General features: G+C 40.0%; 1 protein-coding gene across 1 annotated transcript; it reads right to left on the bottom strand.

Annotated features, from left to right (window-relative positions):
• Window positions 1-4,040: 4,040 nt before the first annotated feature.
• Window positions 4,041-10,743, bottom strand: LOC117967994 (uncharacterized). The gene is made up of 4 exons (XM_059016383.1): window positions 10,618-10,743; window positions 10,192-10,290; window positions 6,912-6,980; window positions 4,041-6,270 (listed from the first exon to the last, which is right to left on the bottom strand). Exons 1-4 carry the CDS (start codon window positions 10,679-10,681, stop codon window positions 4,745-4,747), a joined length of 1,758 nt encoding a protein of 585 aa, XP_058872366.1. The 5' UTR covers window positions 10,682-10,743; the 3' UTR covers window positions 4,041-4,744.
• Window positions 10,744-20,544: the final 9,801 nt, after the last annotated feature.

Genomic DNA, 20,544 nt, shown 5'->3' with positions numbered 1-20,544 from the left:
TCACATATGACATCATCGATGACATCGGCAATGACATCACTAAGCACATGACAAATTCTCCCCGAAGACTGGCCGTCCAAACATAACACTGGAAAATCAAAGTACTTGTGATTGGTTCAGTATTAGCATTCCCACAGTCTTTGCTGTCAAATTGTTCTTCATTTATTATTATTATTATTATTATTATTATTATTATTATTATTATTATTATTTATTTCTTAGCAGACACCCTTATCCAGAGCGACTTACAATTGTTACAAGATATCACATTATTTTTACATACAATTCCCCATTTATACAGTTGGGTTTTTACTGGAGCAATCTAGGTAAAGTACCTTGCTCAAGGGTACAGCAGCAGTGTCCCCCACCTGGGATTGAACCCACGACCCTCCGGTCAAGAGTCCAGAGCCCTGACCACTACTCCACACTGCTCATAATGAACTGTAACGTTTGAAAGAAGAATATTTAACAGTGCAAAAATAAAGTAAATAATAACGCAGTGGAAAATGCAGTGGCTCCTTTTGCCATGTGAAACAGTGCAGTTCATGTAAGAAAGCCATTGTTGCATATTCGAGATCCAGAAAATATTGTATCAATATTGCTGATAGCATTTGTAATTAGTTTCAGTAATATGAGGAAGGTCCTTAACTAATTAATTAGCTCTACTGTATTTTGAGTTCACTGCTTTTACTTGAACATTGGTGAAATAATGAGTTTGACTGCAAAAATTGTGGGAATGCTAATGTAGTTGCTGAACATGTTACCAATCACAAGTGTTATGTACGTATGGCCAGTCTTCAGGGAGAATTTGTCATGTGCTTAGTGATGTCATTGCCGATGTCATCGATGATGTCATATGTGATGTCACGTGTAACGGGAAACATACACATAAAGGTGCAGAGTTAAGGTTGCATGGCTACCTTAACTTAAGGAATAATTATTCAGTGGGGGTAGGAGGGTATATGACTTTAAGAATTAATGTAGGGCAGGAGCAGGGCAGAACTATAAAAAGGGGGAAGTAGTAACCTTGAGGGAAAAAAAAAAATCTTTGTTCTTTGTTTTGTTCAAGGCTTGCTGGGGTTTTTGACCGAAGTGGAAAAAGACGGCAGGGAGGAGATCTGTGATGAGCAGGAGCGGTGTGAGACTGTATATAAGCATTTATAAATAAATAAATGGCATCTTGCAGCAAAAAGAGAACAGTTAGTCGTGGTGATGAGGAGGAAGATAGCGATTATGAAATTGGAGTGATGACTCAATAGATTTGGAGAGTGTCAGTGATGACAGTAGCAGTGAAAGTCTGGTAGCCAATGAAAACGAAGATACAGAAAAGTATGTTTCCTTTCAGAATGTTAGTAAAATATTATCCCCGCACCTCCCAGATTCCCATTTACAGCATCATCAAAGACTACAGTGGAAATCAGTATAGATCACCCCTCTAGTTTATTTCAAGCTGTTTTTTGATGAACCCTTGTTTCAGTTGATAACAACAGAGACAAATAGATTTGCTGATCAAGAATTTAGAAGGACAGCGGCATGGCCGGATTCACGGAGTAAACAATGGAGGCCGACTACAGCAAATGGAATAAGGGTATTTATTTCATTATTGATGTTACAAGGGGTTGTCAGGATCGGTATTGGTCAAAACGACCTACAATTCACACACCGAAACAAAGCAAAATGTACTTTGAAAACTGTACCTGTGTATTTCTGCTAGGCTTAGAATAACAAATCAACAATAAAAAAGTAGGCATTTTGATATGGAAATTTATAAAATAAATAGGCAGCTGGGTGGTTAAACCCGCTGCCAGCTATTTCATCCAGCCATCTGAAAAACAAAAACAAAAAAATAATTATAACTTCTAAGTAATTAAGTACTTTAATTCATCCACTGAATTTTAAGACTTAGTGGCACTTATGTATCAGTCCAGTTGAATTTTCTCAAAGCTTTAAGGCCATTACTAAGTGTACCTGTTTTTAATAGGCTGGCCAGGTAGCCTTTGTCCTGTATAGATAGTCTTGGTAGATTCCTCCAAGTTTTTCTAACTTGCAGAGGAACGGTAATCTGTTGAACGTGTTTTTTCATCATCAGCCCGGCTGGCTGTGGGCAGTTGAGGAACTGCCCGGGCAGATGCCGAAATGAAATAAAATTCAGTGCTAAGTCAGCATCTGCCCACCGCATCTAACACAGGTCAAATGTTTGGAAGCAAAGTAGGATGTACAAAAATAAAAATGAACTAGATGGTAACTTTACAAGTTGTGGGGCTTGCTTTATTGGGAAAGTGGTCTGTGATGGGGAGCCCCACCCCTATATATACTGTGCAGTATTTTTGTATTATTATTGTCTGCGGCGCGGACAAATGCCACTGTCATTTGTTGATTTATTAAAAACCTCGTGAGGATGTGTGACTGATCAGCTACTGATTATTCAACTAGGTGGCAGTCACGTATCCTTAATAAACCCGTGCAGACTGTGGCCGAGGGGTAAAAAAAAAATTAACAGCTAGTTAACCCCTCGGCCAGAATATAAAAGCCTGCAGATGGCGGCGCTAGAGCGGAGAGTGTCAGAAGAGAGACGTGAGTATGTTCGAACAACGAAAGTTAACAATTGCTATAGCTTAATATACTTGTTAGTTTCTGTTTGTTTGGCCAACACGCCTTTTTGTTTAGTGTGTTTTGTTTTGTTTAAATCTTTTGTTTATTTAATAAAATGCTGAGCACCGTTGCGTTCAGTTTCACTAGCTACTTCCTGAGTTGTATTTCTGGTCTGTGATGTCACCACGCCTGCGCCCGGCAACCACTTTGCCACATGGTCAAAGTAGCTGATTTGTGTCAAAAGTCACATTGTTTACTAATTGTCTCAGAATGTGCTATAATTCGACATTTCGGTAGACGCCATTCCTGTTTTGATTTCATATTTGAATAGCTGAGAAGTAGAGGACGATTCAATTTGTTCTTAGTATTTGTCTAACTTGTTGGGAAAGTGGTCAAAACGGCAGTTATTTCTAAAAGTTCACAGAAAACATAGTTGGTGCGGTTACTAAAACAAGTGTACCTCTTGATTGGTAAAAGTTATTTCTGTTTTGATTTCATATTTGAATAGCAGAGAAGTGGAGGAAGAAGTCATACCCTCTAACTTTTTGTCTAGCTTGTTGGGAAAGTGGTCAAAGTAGCTGATTTGTGTCAAAAGTTATGTCGTTTACAGTAAATTGAATGCTGGAAGTCTGGGAGTTTTAAAACAATGGGGAGCTTTAGAATGTTGAAAAAAGTCCCATTAAAGTGAATGAAGATGGACAAAAAAAGGACAAAAAGCTTAATAGTTTAAAAACTATAAAAGATATCAAAAAGTTGTATACAAGCACACTATTTCAGACCGGTCTACACGTTTTAAAGTTTGAACGGCGTTTCTAGCTTAAACGGTGTAAGAGGAGTAGCGTGCCAAAGAATAATTCTAAGAAGTATGTTGAAGATTTAAAGGGGGGACTCTTGCTTCGTAAGCCCCACTAATAATAGATGATATTGTTTTTTGTTTTAGATTAGAATGATATAATTAACCCCTTCTCTGCTGAGGCCATGGTGACACTCTGTGCTACAAGTATTTTGTGAATTTGTAACTCTCCTGTTTTACATCAAAATAATTCTGTTTCTTTTCAGATACACCTGGCAAACTATATCATTTTTTTTGTCAGACTGAAGTTTCCATTGTTTCTAGTCACGTGACCACAAAATACAGCTATTATAGTAAAAAATGCTAATCTTACATTGTTTTTCTTAGTATTTCGACTTGAGAACCTGACAGATTTACTTCCACTGTTAAAAATACATTTGTTTTGAATTGCCATGTCCCAAATTCAAAAATACCAAATATCTTTTTTTTTTTTTATGATTTCCAGGAGTTTGAAATATGCAGCCACAGGATTTTCCCTTGCCCCAACAGTGCTAGCTTTTTTAATCTTAAATATACAATATTTTATACTTTAGATACCAAGGTATCTAGGTACATGTATACATCCATCCATCCATTATCATTAATGGCTTAATCCTGTACAGGGTCGCGGTGAGCCAGAGCCTAACCCATACACAGGGCACAAGGCGAGACTACACCCTGGACGGGACATTGCAGGGCAGCAACCACACACTCACAAACACACATCTTTGGACTGTGGGAGGAAACCGGAGTACCTGGAGAAAACCCACAATGCGAACACATTGGAGAGAACATGCAAACTCCACACAGACAGACCCCCTAGGCCGAATTCAAACCTAGGACAATGGCGCTGTGTGGCAGCAGCGCACAACTAATGCATCTTTTCATAATTGCTCCTTTAATATTTGTTTTTATCACTGATGATAATTGGAAATGTAAAATGGGAACTGGTGCCCATTCTAATGGGAAGTTGTATTGCCTTCTGTAAATTCAGGATCCCTGCTCTGGCAGAAGAATGGCCGACACTTGAGGAAATTGCCTATATGTTTGAATATTGCCCAAGATATTTCAAGAGGTGATTCTGCATAGTTCCACTCCTTATAAGAGATAACTCCCTTGCAGGTTTACAAATGTTCATTTAGCCACGTGTATTTAATGCTTCCAGTCAAGAATATTTACCATAACTTTAACTTCTTTCACCATTCCATAAAAAAAACATTTACTTGATGACATTATCCATTTTGCAGAATTCAGAAGATTCATACATTTTAAAAACTGGGACAACTCATAGATTAGCCTTTTATTTGTTTGACGAGATTGTTATAACGGTGTTCCATTGAAATCCTGCATATCAGGCTTGATCATTTTAATATGACGTTTGGTTTCTTCCTCAGTCAACATTAATGTCTTTGCAATTACAGAAACTGTCGGACAAAACTGAAAATTCATAAGTATGCACGTATCAATTAATGAATTTAATTTTTGTATAAGATTCTTTCTTTCGTGTTGCTTCCTTTTGACTTCTTCCATATTTATGTCTATTGGGCAGTGTCTAAAATCAGATAAGTCATAGTAATTATAATAGCCTTCATTACTCCATTCAGATATCTGACACAACACTACCTTCAAGTCTATCTTTTTATGCATTGTTTCTTCTTTATCAAGATGACCATTGACAATAGCCACAATTACATCAACTTCTTGGGAATGGTTTAGACCATTTTTTATCACTTGCAATAGTATCACCTCCAATAGAACATGAGCTCTGATTATTTTTATGGAATCTTTCATGCTGGTCATATACTTTAAAATGTCCCTCTGTTTTTGTAATATGTTGTCTGAAGTTGTACTTTGAATGTCTATTTCTAGAAGCTTTTGAAGTTCAGGCAACTGTTCTTTGACATTCAACTGCTGCTTTACTGGTAGCTCTTCAAAAGCGGACTTTGTGTCACTTATGTAAAATGTCAAGTTCTTAAAAATATCAATTGATAACTTCCATTCTTCCTGTAAAGATTGTTTTGTTCTGGTCATGTTTGCTAATGACACTTGAAGGCTAGAGTATAGAACTTTGTGACTTTGAACTAATTCTTTCATCTCATTTTCTATGCGAATAAGTTGATGCACTTGAAGACCTTGCGAAAGGGCTGCCCCTGCCACAGAGATCAGTGTGGTTGCCCAAAAGGATTTACTCTTGTAAAAATCCCTGGAAGAATCTTTGATGTATGCAGTTGCAGTCTGAACAAAACCTTTTACTTTTGCTTTGAAAACTGTTGACTTGCTTGCTGCTGTATGAACGCCCTGCTTTGCATACCACTTAGAAATGTAAGCGTTTGTATTCTGACGATAATATGTTTTGAATGATTGATCCATCTGAAGGCCTGGAGAAAGAGTAGTTGTCAGGGTAAGAACAATTGTATTTATAAACTTATTAGCTGAATAAGTAATAAAGTGTAAAATAAAATAAACTAAAGCTTTTATCCCTATTGTTATTCCAAGTTTCTTCAAATATTCACTTCTTTGATCACTGAATTTTTTCTCAATGCTTTCAGGGATGTTTGTATTACTCATATTTAATGTGCCATTTATGCTCAGTATATACTTTTTTGATGTAACTTCAGTGCTCCAGAGCTTCATTAAGACGGTAATTTCTGTTGCTAATTCCACAGTATCCTCAACATAATTATAGATTTCATCATTTTGAATAAATGACGTTGTGAGCTTTTCTACCTCGGATAACAATATATCTCGCTGTTTGGTCAAATCTATTGAAAGGCTTCTTTCCTTGTCTTCATATTCTTTTATTTCGTCTTTATATGTGCATATCATTGGCCTGTAAACACATCCATCTGGGGAAAAACAGAAAGATATTTAAATACACTGATGAGTATGTGGCATGATAGCACAAGTGAGGATACTCAGAGACAGGAAGTGCAGTAAATAATAGACTTTTTATTTAAATAATTAACATAGGAGGCAGTGTGGTCCTGTGGTTAAAGAAAAGGGCTTGTAACCAGGAGGTCCCCGGTTCAAATCCCACCTCATCCACTGACTCATTGTGTGACCCTAGGCAAGTCACTTAACCTCCTTGTGCTCCGTCTTTCGGTGAGACGTAGTTGTAAGTGACTCTGCAGCTGATGCATAGTTCACACACCCTAGTCTCTGTAAGTCGCCTTGGATAAAGGCGACTGCTAAATAAACAAATAATAATAATAATAAACAAAAAGGCACGATGGCCAAATAAAAGATCATAAACACAAAACACTTTGAAATAACCAACAATTAACAATACAGTATGTCTCACCCTCCCTCACCCTCCCTCACCCTCCCTCACCCTCCCTCACCCTCAACCACTAGCACCCTCAGCCACTCTCCTTTTATATAAGTGCCTGGATTAATTGATCAATTAACACATTGTTAGTCCAGGCACATTCCGTGCATTCTTCACACAAACTCATTTATTCAGAAATCCACCCAGTACACCATTTACCTTTTAAAGCATTTGCTACAGTCAGTGCAGTGTCAGTCACTTCTACTGTAATCTGTATCAGTGCTCCAACTTTTCATGAAAAACAAAAGTGAGTATGTCAGCATGGCAGGAGGAATGGAAAACATGCTAACAGCCAAATGTCGACATGTTTAATTTGAAAAACAAATCAACAAAGTTTATGTATGAAATTGCTTTACACAAAGACCGATGCAGCTGTTTTTAAAAAAAATAATAATTTAGTCGTTGCCAATTCGTTTTTATTATTTTCTCCCCAATTTGAAGTACCCAATTATTTTTAGGCTCAGCTCACCGCTACCACCCCTGCGCTGACTCAGGAGGGGCGAAGGTGAACCCACGCTGTCCTCCGAAGCGTGTGCCGTCAGCCGCCCGCTTCTTTACACTCTGCAGACTCACCGTGCAGCCGCCTCAGAGCTACAGCGTCGGAGGACAACGCAGCTCTGGGCAGGTAAGCGTGCAGGCGCCAGGCCAGACTACAGGGGTCGCTGGTGAGCGGTGACCCGAGGACACTCCGGCCGACCCAACCCTCCCTCCCCCTGGGCGAAGCTCGGCCAATTGTGTGCCGCCCCCTGGAAGCTCCCGTCCACGGTTGGCTGTGGAATAGCCTGGACTCGAACCGGTGACGTCCAGGCTATAGAGCGCACCCTGCACTCTAGCGACTGCTTTTATTGGATGCGCCACTCGGGAGCCCTCAGCTTTTTTTTAAATTTAGGTTTATTGCTTGATCGATATTTAAATGTTTGCAAGTGGAGCAAAATAATTTACACAAACACAGAAATAGCATTTCATTTCTGTCTTTTAAAAAGACTTATTTATTTAGGTTACAGTCGAAATTTGACATTAGCATGCTACATGTGATAGAGGTTACCATGGATCATGAAGACAAAAAAATATATAAACAGGGGTCATAGTGTACATGTTTCAGTTATTATGTATGCCTCTATACAGTGTGTGCTCGACTAAAAAAAAATGACATTGCTGCGATATGTTGCATATGTCATAGTTCATTTTCATTTTGTCACTGCAATACTTTATTATAGTGCCGTAATTGATCAATTCATCTATCTGGCTGAAATTTTGGATTTCAGGTCACAAAGAAAATCACCCTCGTGGTTTTCTAAAACAACCAGGTTTATTAAATGAACATGTTGAAGATGTAGATCTTATTGGTGTGACGTACCTTTTGTTATTTTAATTTTAAGATTTTTTCTTAAAAACTGTTTTAACCCTCCTATTATGTTTTGGGTCTAATTGACCCGGCACTAGTTTTCTCTTAGCTTAAATGCCATTTCCCTTTTGTTTTTCTGTAGAACATTTTCTGACTTTTCCTAAGTTGGGGTCATGAACTTATACACTGAAAACAGAACCTTTGAGATGTTTCTTTTTTTAGTATAGATAATGGGTACAAAGATGATGTTTCGGGTCACTATGACCCGGAGCTTTTATCGATGTAGATTTTTGTTCAGTAATAAAAAAATAAATAAAAACCTCTTTCATATGTTATTTTATTATTATTCTATTTGTTTTATTATGTCTGAAAATTGCTGCACCTGTCTGGAGGTATTTATAAAAAAAAACAAAGAAATATACTGCCTGGAGTCAGCTGCAGTGGCTGTTGTTCAGAATGTTCAGATTATTTGCTTCCATTTTAGCGGAACAGTACACAAATAATTAGTATCTTTAGGCTTGCAATAAACTATTTAAGTTCATATTTAGCTTAAAAAAGTAAAACATTTTCAAATCAAAACATTTATTTAATTTAAGGCTGTTTAAATTTGTTTGAAATTGCATCGGGTCAATATGACCCAAAACATAACAGATGTACCTAAATTCTCAACATAATAGGAGGGTTAAATTAATAATGAATGATATCTATTTGAATATATTTTTCTTTAGATTTGTGATACAACTGTAGACAGTTGGGTGACTGTTTTCTTCATAATAAACTTGTAACACCATAGACTGAACTGTAAATCCAGTACTACAATGAAATAGAACATTAAAGTGGGCCAAACAGGTTACTAAATTAAGAATGTTATTAACACCAATACTATCAAAAGGGATATGAAGTCAAAAAAACTAAATAAAAACAGGAGGGCTTAAAAAAGTAAAACCTTTTCAAATCAAAACATTTATTTAATTTAAGGTTAATTTGTTTGAAACTGCATCGGGTCAATATGACCCGAAACATAACAGATGTACCTAAATTCTCAACATAATAGGAGGTTTAAAAAAAGATGCACAAATACTTCAAATCAGATGCACAACCATCTTTTTGATAACGGATTATTGTAGTTCATTATCACCTTTTCAATGCTAAGACTACATTTCCCATGATTTCTGCTAATTTTGCGCAGGCACAGAGAGCAGTTTTCAATCTTGAGTGCATTGGGCTGCAGTGTGGAGTAGTGGTTAGGGGACTGGACTTTTGACCGGAGGGTCGTGGGTTCAATCCCAGGTGGGGGGACACTGCTGCTGTACCCTTGAGCAAGGTACTTTACCTAGATTGCTCCAGTAAAAACCCAACTGTGTAAATCAGTAATTGTGTGTAAGAATAAATTGTAATTGTATGTAAAAATAATGTGATATCTTGTAACAATTGTAAGTTGCACTGGATAAGGGTGTCTGCTAAGAAACAAATAATAATAATATTGATGCAGCATAAGTTCACTTAACCCTGCCCCCTGGCCTGATTTTCACAGAACTGTACCTTAGCGAGCCAGCAGGGTTCTGGCACAACAGTGAAAAAGTGACATAAGACGCTGTTAAGCAGTGGTTCTCAAACCTGGTCCTGGAGTACCCCTGTCCTGCTGGTTTTTGTTCCAACCAAGCTCTAAATTAATTAATTGAATCATTAATTGAGCTTATAATTATTATGGGGCCAAGCAATGAAGTTGCTGGACACCTATTATAATTGTTAGGATTATTATTATGCCATCATTTTCAAATAGTCATAAAATAAAAACCGCTGGAAAAATGGAGGTCATACGTCACATGGTCTGGCAGCTATATTGGATTTAGTGACAAATTCTGGGCAATTTTCAAAAAACTTCTTATCAAAAACAGCTAATTTAACTTTTTAAATGGACATTATCTTCATTTAACTTTAATTGTGTAGCTTATAAAAAGTATACTTATACTATATACTTATACGAATATACTTGTGCCATGTAAATGTTTGACAGCATAAACAGTAGTTAACTTTAGTTTACATACTATCTATTTCAGAAGCATGAAATGTCAAGTTCAGGTTATAGCTCACCCCATCTCTTTGGTCTCTGGTGAATTTTCAGACTTGAAGAGTTTTTTAGGTCCACATCACGAGTTATCACTGTTGGTGTAATTCTTGAAAGTATGCATGCTAGGGAAAAGGTGAATAAAATTGTCAGTGTTGCATTTATATGCATATAGGAGGCTGTGTGGTCCAGTGGTTAAAGAAAGGGGCTTGTAACTGGGAGGTCCCCGGTTCAAATCCTACCTCAGCCACTGACTCATTGTGTGACCCTAAGCAAGTCACTTAACCTCCTTGTGCTCCGTCTTTCGGGTGAGACGTAATTGTAAGTGACTCTGCAGCTGATGCATAGTTCACACACCCTAGTCTCTGTAAGTCGCCTTGGATAAAGGCGTCTGCTAAATAAACTAATAATAATGTCAAATTCCTGCAGTTTTTGATTTATTTTCCACTTACCTTGAAAGTTTTGAAGAAGTAAAAATAAACAGATTAAAAGCCAACCGTTTTTTTTTCTTTCCATATTGGAGGTTGTGTTGTTTTCACTTGTTAGATCAGTGCCTGCTTTTATAGTATTTTCTAAACTTGAACTATGTTTGGTTTTACTCAATTACTGGCATTATTGTACTTCCAAAGAATCCCTCAGCTGTGTAAATAACAAAAAAAGTCAATAACAAAAAGTCCATGATCGCTGGTCATGGATAAGATGGATGTCCTGCAGTCAACCTTTGATTTTTTTTAAAAAACTGCTGACATCCATAAAAAAAGAGTTTGGAGTACCTCTTACACTTAAAACAACACCAAGATTTTTCTTAAATTTGAAGTATTTATGCACCTCTTTTGCAATATGAAAACATGCTTTTGAGTTCCAAAGTTTGCCTCCATTAACGTAACTGAATGCACAGTATTTACAGTACAGAAGTGTGGAGTAGTGGTTAAGGCTCTGGACTCTTGACCAGAGGGTTGTGGGTTCAATCCCCGGTGAAGGACACTGCTGCTGTACCCTTGAGCAAGGTACTTTACCTAGATTGCTCCAATAAAAACCCAACTGTATAAATGGGGAATTGTATGTAAAAATAATGTGATATCTGTATAATGTGAAATAATGTATAATGTGATATCTTGTAACAACTGTAAGTCGCCCTGGATAAGGGTGTCTGCTAAGAAATAAATAATAATAATAATAATAATAATAATAAATAAGTTTGTCAGATTCTGTCTTGAATGAATAGGTGGTTTATTGCCTAGAGGTCACAATCTTAAGTCTCACAAAAACAATACAAAATTCTGAACCTGAACTAACAATTCCCACATTTACTAAGTAACCACCAAGTTTCACTATACAACCCCCTTCAGCCCAGCACTGTATACATTTTCAATGTAAAAAAAAAACAAGTTGAAAAAGAGCACAGCCATTTAAAGTGGAGATACACAAAAGCACAAGTTTGGAGAAGCAATTAGGGTAACCTTGTCAAGCATCAAGGAAATATGCACACTTGTAAAGGTGCTGGGGCCCAAAATTGTTTCTTCTAACTTGGTTTCTGTTTTTTATCGCCCCTTTTTAAATGCTCTTTGTATAACTGGAAGTGTATTGTGACAATTCCCTTGACCACTCAAGCAACTGCTACTTCTGCATGGTGGACCCTTCCAAACGTCGGACTGGCAAGAATGCACCTGCTATCACGTATCCGGACCTTCCTCCATCCATCGCCCCGGTGCCACACTGCCATGAGCTCCCCGTACCCACTCCTCCGGAGAGAGAGCAGCCGTCTTTAGAAGAGAGCAGCAAGTCAGAGAGCGAGGAAGACGTTGTAGATCCAGATGACAATTTCAGAGGTGGAGCTGAGGAGAGAAACCCATACTACCCCAACCAAAAAGACCTCAACGACTTGATTAGAGATCTTGGTCTCACCAAGTCCAATGCCGAGCTTTTGACGTCTAGGCTCAAGCAGTGGAACTTGTTGGATGAAAGTGTGCAAGTCGCAGATCAGAGGAAGCGTCACCAACCTTTTTCCAGCTTCTTCACCCGTCAAGATGGGCTCTGCTTCTGCCACAATGTGACCAGTCTGTTCGAGGCAATCGGAATCGCCTGTAACCAGAATGAGTGGCGCCTCTTCATTGACAGCTCATCCAGGAGCCTCAAAGCCATGCTGCTCCATAATGGTAACAAGTACCTGTCTCTTCCCCTGACTCACTCGGTGCACCTCAAAGAGGATTACAACAGCATCAAGACCTTGCTGGACGCCTTGAAGTATGATGAGTACGGCTGGGAGGTCATAGGAGACTTCCAAATGGTGGCATTCCTGATGGGTCTCCAAAGCGGTTTTACCAAGTTTCCCTGCTATCTTTGCCTTTGGGACAGCAGGGACACCAAGGCGCACTACCACAGGCGGGACTGGCCACAGCGGACCGAGTTCTCTGTGGGGAGGAACAATATCAAGTGGGAGCCACTGGTGGACCCCCGGAAGGTGCTGATGCCACCACTGCACATCAAATTGGGCCTTATGAAACAATTTGTCAGAGCTCTAGATAAGAAGTCGGCAGCCTTCAAGTACCTTCAAGACTTCTTCCCTAAGCTGTCTGAGGCAAAGGTCAAAGCTGGTGTCTTCGTCGGACCACAGATAAAGAAGATCCTGGAGTGCAATGAATTCCCAAAGAAGCTCACTAGTAAGGAGAAAGCGGCTTGGAACAGCTTTGTCGCAGTGGTTCGGGGCTTCCTGGGCAATCACAAGGCCGAAAACTATGTGGAGCTGGTTGAGACTCTGGTGAAGAACTACGGCACAATGGGCTGTTGGATGTCCCTCAAAGTCCATATCCTTGATGCTCATCTTGATAAATTCAAGGAGAACATGGGAGCGTACTCGGAGGAGCAAGGCGAGCGCTTCCACCAGGATATACTGGACTTTGACCAAGGATATACTGGACCGCTACCAAGGACAGTATAACGAGAACATGATGGGAGACTACATTTGGGGGCTGATTCGTGAAAGTGATTTACAGTATAATCGTAAATCTCGAAAAACTACTCACTTCTAAATCTTTTGTAGTCATTTTTGTATTACTTTAGTATAAATACATGTTAATTTGGATTCATATGTTGTTTTTTGCTGACTTTATGTGAACGAAAAGACACAAATTTGCCCGTTTTCTCATTGGAGGATGGATGGATGGATGACATGAGATGGGCACTGTTCATTATTATTATTATTTGTTTATTTAGCAGACGCCTTTATCCAAGGCGACTTACAGAGACTAGGGTGTGTGAACTATGCTTCAGCTGTAGAGTCACTTACAACTACGTCTCACCCGAAAGACGGAGCACAAGGAGGTGACGTGACTTGCTCAGGGTCACACAATGAGTCAGTGGCTGAGGTGGGATTTGAACCGGGGACCTCCTGGTTACAAGCCCTTTTCTTTAACCACTGGACCACCCAGCCTCCTTAGGTTCATGGTAAGGTAGAGGGTTGTTTTTCTTTGACTAACCTCAAATGTGCTCTTTAAAAGCATGGGCAATAAAGACATTAACCCCAAGGTAAATGATTAATGTTTACATAGATAAACAGATGTACTTTATCTCTTCAGTCTAATGATAATACAATATCATGACCTTCACAAAAAACAAACATAGCAGGAATTGTGCAGTGTGTTAGTAAATCCATGCACTGGAAATGATGTGGCAGACTGCATGTCGGAATGTTTTTAGAGGGGATTGATTGACATGTTTCTATAAAGAGGGATGGGAGTAGAGAAAGTTGTATGAGAAATAAGACACTGTTCTGAGAATGCTTCTGTTATAATATCAATAGTTCACACGGACCTGCATTTTTCATAACTTGTTTATATTCCAGTCCTCCAGCCCCAATATGCCAATATAGCCTCCTTATTAACCCACCTATTGACCAGTCATAAACAATCATCCCATTGCTTTACTTAAATCATCTCAATTAGTCATCCTATTACTAAAGTACAGCACTGATAGTTTGATTAAGATAACGCTCTAAATACAGGCTGTTGACATGTATTCACTTATGTTATTAATCATTTCATTCAATGTTATTTCGATGTTCTTTTACATTCTTTTATTTAGTCAAATAAGAGTCACTGACACAACCTTATTTAAACCTGATTTTGAGTGGTGGCATTTGGCACGCTTGCTATATGCTCCATATGAGTTCTGTTATTATTATTATTATTTATTTCTTAGCAGACGCCCTTATCCAGGGCGACTTACAATTGTTATAAGATATCACATTATTTTTACATACAATTAACCATTTGTACAGTTGGGTTTTTACTGGAGCAATCTAGGTAAAGTATCTTGCTCAAGGGTACAGCAGCAGTGTCCCCCCCACCTGGGATTGAACCCACGACCCTCCGGTCAAGAGTCCAGAGCCCTAACCACTACTCCACACTGCTGAATAATGGTGACTTTTATACATGAACGACATATTAAAATAGGGTATGTTTCATATAAGCATACTTCATATATATATCACGGTGACAGGGTGGCTTTGCGGTGACGTCAGACAGAAGCAGGAAGGAAGAACTCTGACACCAGGCACTGCAGTTGAAAGTAAATGACGCGGCGCGTCTTTTTATTTTTTAAATAACAAAAATAAATCAAAGGTTTAAACAAAAAGAAACTGCTGACAGAGCAAAATAAATATTGAAACCAAACAAGTCTCGAACACAAAGTAATAAATAATAAATAATATAGGTCAGGCTTCACTGATCCTGTATCGTTTTTGTCTCGTTTGTTCTCTCTCCACTCTCGCTCCCCACACACCCACCCCGAGTGCAGAGAGCTGCAGGCTTTTATGTGACCATCTCCCAATTAGCAACAAATTAAATCACATGGCTCTCGACGTCATTTAAATACAATACTACAAATAATAATAATAATAATAATAATAATAATAATAATAATAATAATAATAATAATAATAATAATAATAATACACAAAATAACATGGGGCCGGAGGGGGAAACCCTGTTATAAAATAAAATAAACAAATCAACACTGTACAGGGCTCCTCGCCCTGTTACAATCACATATACATTACAGTTTAGTCAAGTTCCTGGCAAGGCTTTCCAGCACACACTGCCTAACTGGTACAGTAGGTGGGTTCACTTCAGACAACACAGGTAGTCTCCACCACTGGGCAGGTAAATGGGTTGCTGAGGATTCAAAAGTTCTCTCAAACAGCCTCATATGTCTTAAATCAGTGGTTCTGCTGTTAGATTTTTCCCAACTGAATTTCTTTATTGAACACTCAATTAAACTAACAATTTGCCTAATGAAAGGTGTTGAATGATTTGAAAGAAATGGAGATTTCAAGTTACGTATGGAATTGTATAGAACTTAAAATCTCAGCTTTCTTATCAGCTGAAGAAAAGCTGAAGAATAAACACCAGCAAGCACAAGGGGTCACCAGGACCAGGGTCGTGAACCACTGCTTTAGAAGTTAAGAAAGGTCACTGTTCTTTGTGATTACAACCATTCACTTGTGAATTGTAAACTGAGGCACACACACACACGGAGGCACACACACACACATACACTGAGGTGCACACACATACACACACTGAGGCGCACACACACACACTGAGGCATACACACACACACACTGAGGAGCACACACACACACTGAGGCATACACACACACACTGAGGAGCACACACACACACACACTGAGGAGCACACACACACATACACTGAGGAGCACACACACACACTGAGGAGCACATACACACACTGAGGAGCACATACACACACTGAGGAGCACACACACACACACTGAGGAGCACACACACACACACTGAGGCGCACACACACATGGAGGTGCACACACACAGTGAGGCACACACAAACACACACATACACTGAGGAGCACACACATACACACACTGAGGCGCACACACACACACTGAGACGCACACACACACTGAGGCACACACACTGAGGAGCACACACACACACTGAGACGCACGCACACTGAGGAGCACACACACACACTGAGACGCACGCACACACTGAGGCGCACACACACACACTGAGACGCACACACACACTGAGACACACACACACTGAGGCACACACACACACTGAGGCGCACACACACTGAGGAGCACACACACACACTGAGGCACACACACACACTGAGGCACACACACACACACACACTGAGGCACACACACACACACACTGAGACGCACACACTGAGACACACACACACACTGAGGCGTGCACACACACACACACACACACTGCGGTGCACATACACACTGAGGCACGCACACACACACTGAAGCACACACACACTGAAGCACACACACACTGAGGCGCGCACACACACTAAGGCGCACACACACACACTGAGGCATACACACACACACACACTGAGGCATACACACACACACACACACACACACTGACACACACACACACACACACACACACACACACACTGACACACACACACACTGACACACACACACACACACACACACACTGAGGCATACACACACACACACACTGAGGCGCACACACACACTAAGGCGCACACACACACACTGAGGCATACACACACACACTGAGGCATACACACACTGAGGCGCACACACACACACTGAGGCATACACACACACACACACACACACACTGAGGCATACACACACACACACACACACACACTGACACACACACACACTGACACACACACACACACACACACACACTGAGGCATACACACACACACACACTGAGGCATGCATACACACACACACACACTGAGGCATGCACACACACACTGAGGAGCACACACATACACACACTAAGGCGCACACACACACACTGAGGCATACACACACACACACTGAGGCATACACACACACACACACTGAGGTGCACACACACACACACACTGAGGCATACACACACACACACACACTGAGGCGCACACACACACACTGAGGAGCACACACACACACTGAGGCATACACACACTGAGGCATGTACACACTGAGGCGCACACACACTGAGGTGCACACACACACACACTGAGACAAAAACACAGACACACCGAGACATACACACTGAGACACACACACTGAGGCGAAGCGATCAAAAAAAGGAGCCAAGTTAAATGTAACAATTGTGTGAATGTTGGGCCCCAGCACCTTTCCAATTGTGCCCATTTGCTTGATGCTCCAAGATTGCCCTGATTGCTTCTCCTAACTTGGGCTTTTGTGTTTGATATCACTCCTTTAAACGGCTGTTGCATTTTTCAAAGGCTTTTTTTTTTACATTGGCAATGTTTTTGGTATAGATATCACTTCTTTTTTTACTTCATCAAATAATGAATAATGTTAGGTAAGGAGATTAGAGAATGCATATGGTAATAAACAGACAGAACAGCCATGGAAGAGAGTAATAAGTAAAGTAATATATGTGTAATGAAAGTAAAACAGTGTTATAAGGGTCTTTAACAGTTGGAAGTGTAAGCATTTGATTCTTTTGGTCGCAAATGTACATCCATTAGCGGTGAAAACAATACAACATTTACATTGTGGTGTACAGGTATTGATGTTACAATCATATGAATGTTTAAAAAGGTAGAGTCAGTTCTAAAGGGTAGTATACTAACACATTATAATTTTGGAAAAACATCATTAGTGTCCTTGATAGTCTTCTTGATATAGTAGTGAGGCCAATGTAAGCCATTTGTAAAGCATTAGATCTCTTCATAAAAGGCCTTATACATGTCCTTTGCATTTCTTGACCATGGTTTGATTTCAATGAGTGCGTCATTTGCATGCACCCATTTTCCAGTAGCACCCACTGCAAGAACAGACTCATAGTGTCCTGAGGCAACATCCTGTCCCTGGTGTATGATAATGAAAGATAATTCATCATTCCTGCTGTCCACAGTAATTTTATTTTTTATTTTTTTATAAATTTAGTCGTCACCAATTATTTTACCCCTATTTTCACCCCAATTTAGCATGCCCAATTATTGTCTGTATCCCCGGCTCACCGCTCACAACCCCCGCGCCGACTCGGGAAACGGAGGCTGGAACACGCGTCCTCCGAAACGTGCTCCTTCCAAGCCGTCATTTTTCGCACTGCAGATCCACAGCAATGCCACCAGACCTATAGTGCCGGAGGACAACACAGATCTGGCGGCTCCGCTGCAGAGCCACAGGCGCCCTATCGGCCACAGGGGTCGCTGATGCACGGTGAGCCGTGGATTCCCCTGCCGACCTAAGCCCTCCCTACCCGGGCAGCGCTCAGCCAATTGTGCGCCGCCCCCTAGGAACTCTCGGTCACGGTCAGCTGTGACATAGCCTGGATTCGAACCAGCGATCTCCAGGCTATAGGGCACATCCTGCGAGGAGCGCCTTTACTGGATGCGCCACTCGGGAGCCCCCAGTAATTCTGCTCTTATGCACAGCAGTAAACTTGGCATGGTTTCATTTTGTAACGGTCCTGTCTGGTTTGATTTCCCAAAGCATAAGTTGGACTGCAATCATTCTTCCTGCTGACTGAATAAGTTCACGTTTCATGATTGGAGAAGATTGGCATTGCCTACATGTGCTACCAGGAAACCACTTGCCATTTGTATGAATGAGTTCTTCCAAACACATGGAACCTGTCCCAGCAGGTACATGTAGAGGGTGAACATGCAATACCTCTCGGTTAGATAAGCGGTTGTAACAGGGCAAGGAGCCCTGTTAGTATTTGTTGATTTTATTTTTAGAACGGGGTCTCCCCCTCCGCCCCTGTGCAGTGTGTTATTTTGTATTTGTTTTGTTTTCTGATTTATTATGTATTTATGTTTGTCGGTGAAGCGACGTATGTGTTTTGTTGTTGTTTTTATTTTAAAACGTGTTCTGGCAGAGGCGAGACTGGTGCTCGTCCTCTGCCAGGAATAACTAATAAACTTGTGCAGACTGTGGTCGAGGGGTAATAGAATAATTACTAGCCAGTTAACCCCCTCGGCCACGATATAAAAGCCTGCAGCTCTTTGCATTCGGGGTGGGTGTTTAAGAGGAGAGAGAGAGAGAGAGAGAGAGAGAGAGAGAGAGAGAGAGAGAGAGAGAGAGAAAGAGAGAGAAAAACAAAACTTAACAGTAAATACAGGAACAGTGACAGCAATTGCCCAGCCTGTGTTGTTTTGTTTTAGTTTGTGTTCGTGATTTCGTTTTGTTTAACCTTTTTGTTTTTGCTCTGTGAGCAAAGTGTTTTCTGTTTAAATATTTATTTTATATTTGTATTTACATAAACGGCGCCACCGCGTCTCTCTTATTTTAAACTGCAGTACTTGTCTGGTGTCAGCGTTTCCCTTCCTGCTTCTGACCTGACGTCACTACTCGACCAACCCTGTCACAGCGGTATTGACATTTCTCTCAATATTTTGTTTTAACCCTCACTGTAACACCACCCTCGCTTTACTGCCAATTTTGCCCCTGGCCCGTACCAGGTGGTATAAAGAGGGTTGACTGTATATAAATTATTTTTAAATTGGGAGTTTCCATCACTCACCTCCCATAATTTGTATTGAAATCAGCTGACACTTTGCTACAATACTTAAAAGCAATGACTTTTAAAAAGTCTAAGCAAATTGTTAGTTCAAATGAGGGATAAATTTAATAATAGAGAACTCCATTGAAAAAAAAAAGAAAAAAGCTGACATAGTGGGTTGCCAGCACCAGCATTGTAGGAGGCTGTGTGGTCCAGTGGTTAAAGAAACAGGCTTATAACCAGGAGGTACCCGGTTCAAATCCCACCTCAGCCACTGACTCACTGTGTGACCCTGAGCAAGTCACTTAACCTCCTTGTGCTCCGTCTTTCGGGTGAGACGTAATTGCAAGTGACTCTGCAGCTGATGCATAGTTCACACACCCTAGTCTCTGTAAGTCGCCTTGGATAAAGGCGTCTGCTAAATAAACAAATAATAATAATAATTGTAAAACATTGAAATAAATAATGATACATATGTACATTGCACAGTTTATTATTTGTACTTGTTTTGATTGTATAAACATTAACTTCTCAAAGCAGAGTCCTTCAGTTTTCAGGTCAATAAACTTTACCAGCAATACTGAAAAGTCTATATTATTATGTCCTATTTATTGCCCAAAGGCAGCCGGAGAAGAAATTGCTAACAAAACTGAGCCATAACTAATTTAACAGAAAAAACGGTTCAGAAAGGACTGTAAATTAAATTGTCAAAACGAAAGGAGTAGTCGTAGTAGTAGTAGTATTGAGCTCAGTATATTTAAATGCATTTAAAATATTTTTGAAGCTTCCCATGCTTTTAAAAACAAATACTTCAAAAGCAGTTCAGAATTTGCATTTGACCCTGATGCATCTGAAGTCTGATG

This window comes from Acipenser ruthenus, chromosome 52 (genome assembly GCF_902713425.1).
Source record: "Acipenser ruthenus chromosome 52, fAciRut3.2 maternal haplotype, whole genome shotgun sequence".
Classification (NCBI taxonomy): domain Eukaryota; kingdom Metazoa; phylum Chordata; class Actinopteri; order Acipenseriformes; family Acipenseridae; genus Acipenser; species Acipenser ruthenus.
The sequence above is the reverse complement of the archived record's forward strand: the minus strand, read 5'-3'. Positions and strand labels throughout refer to the sequence as shown.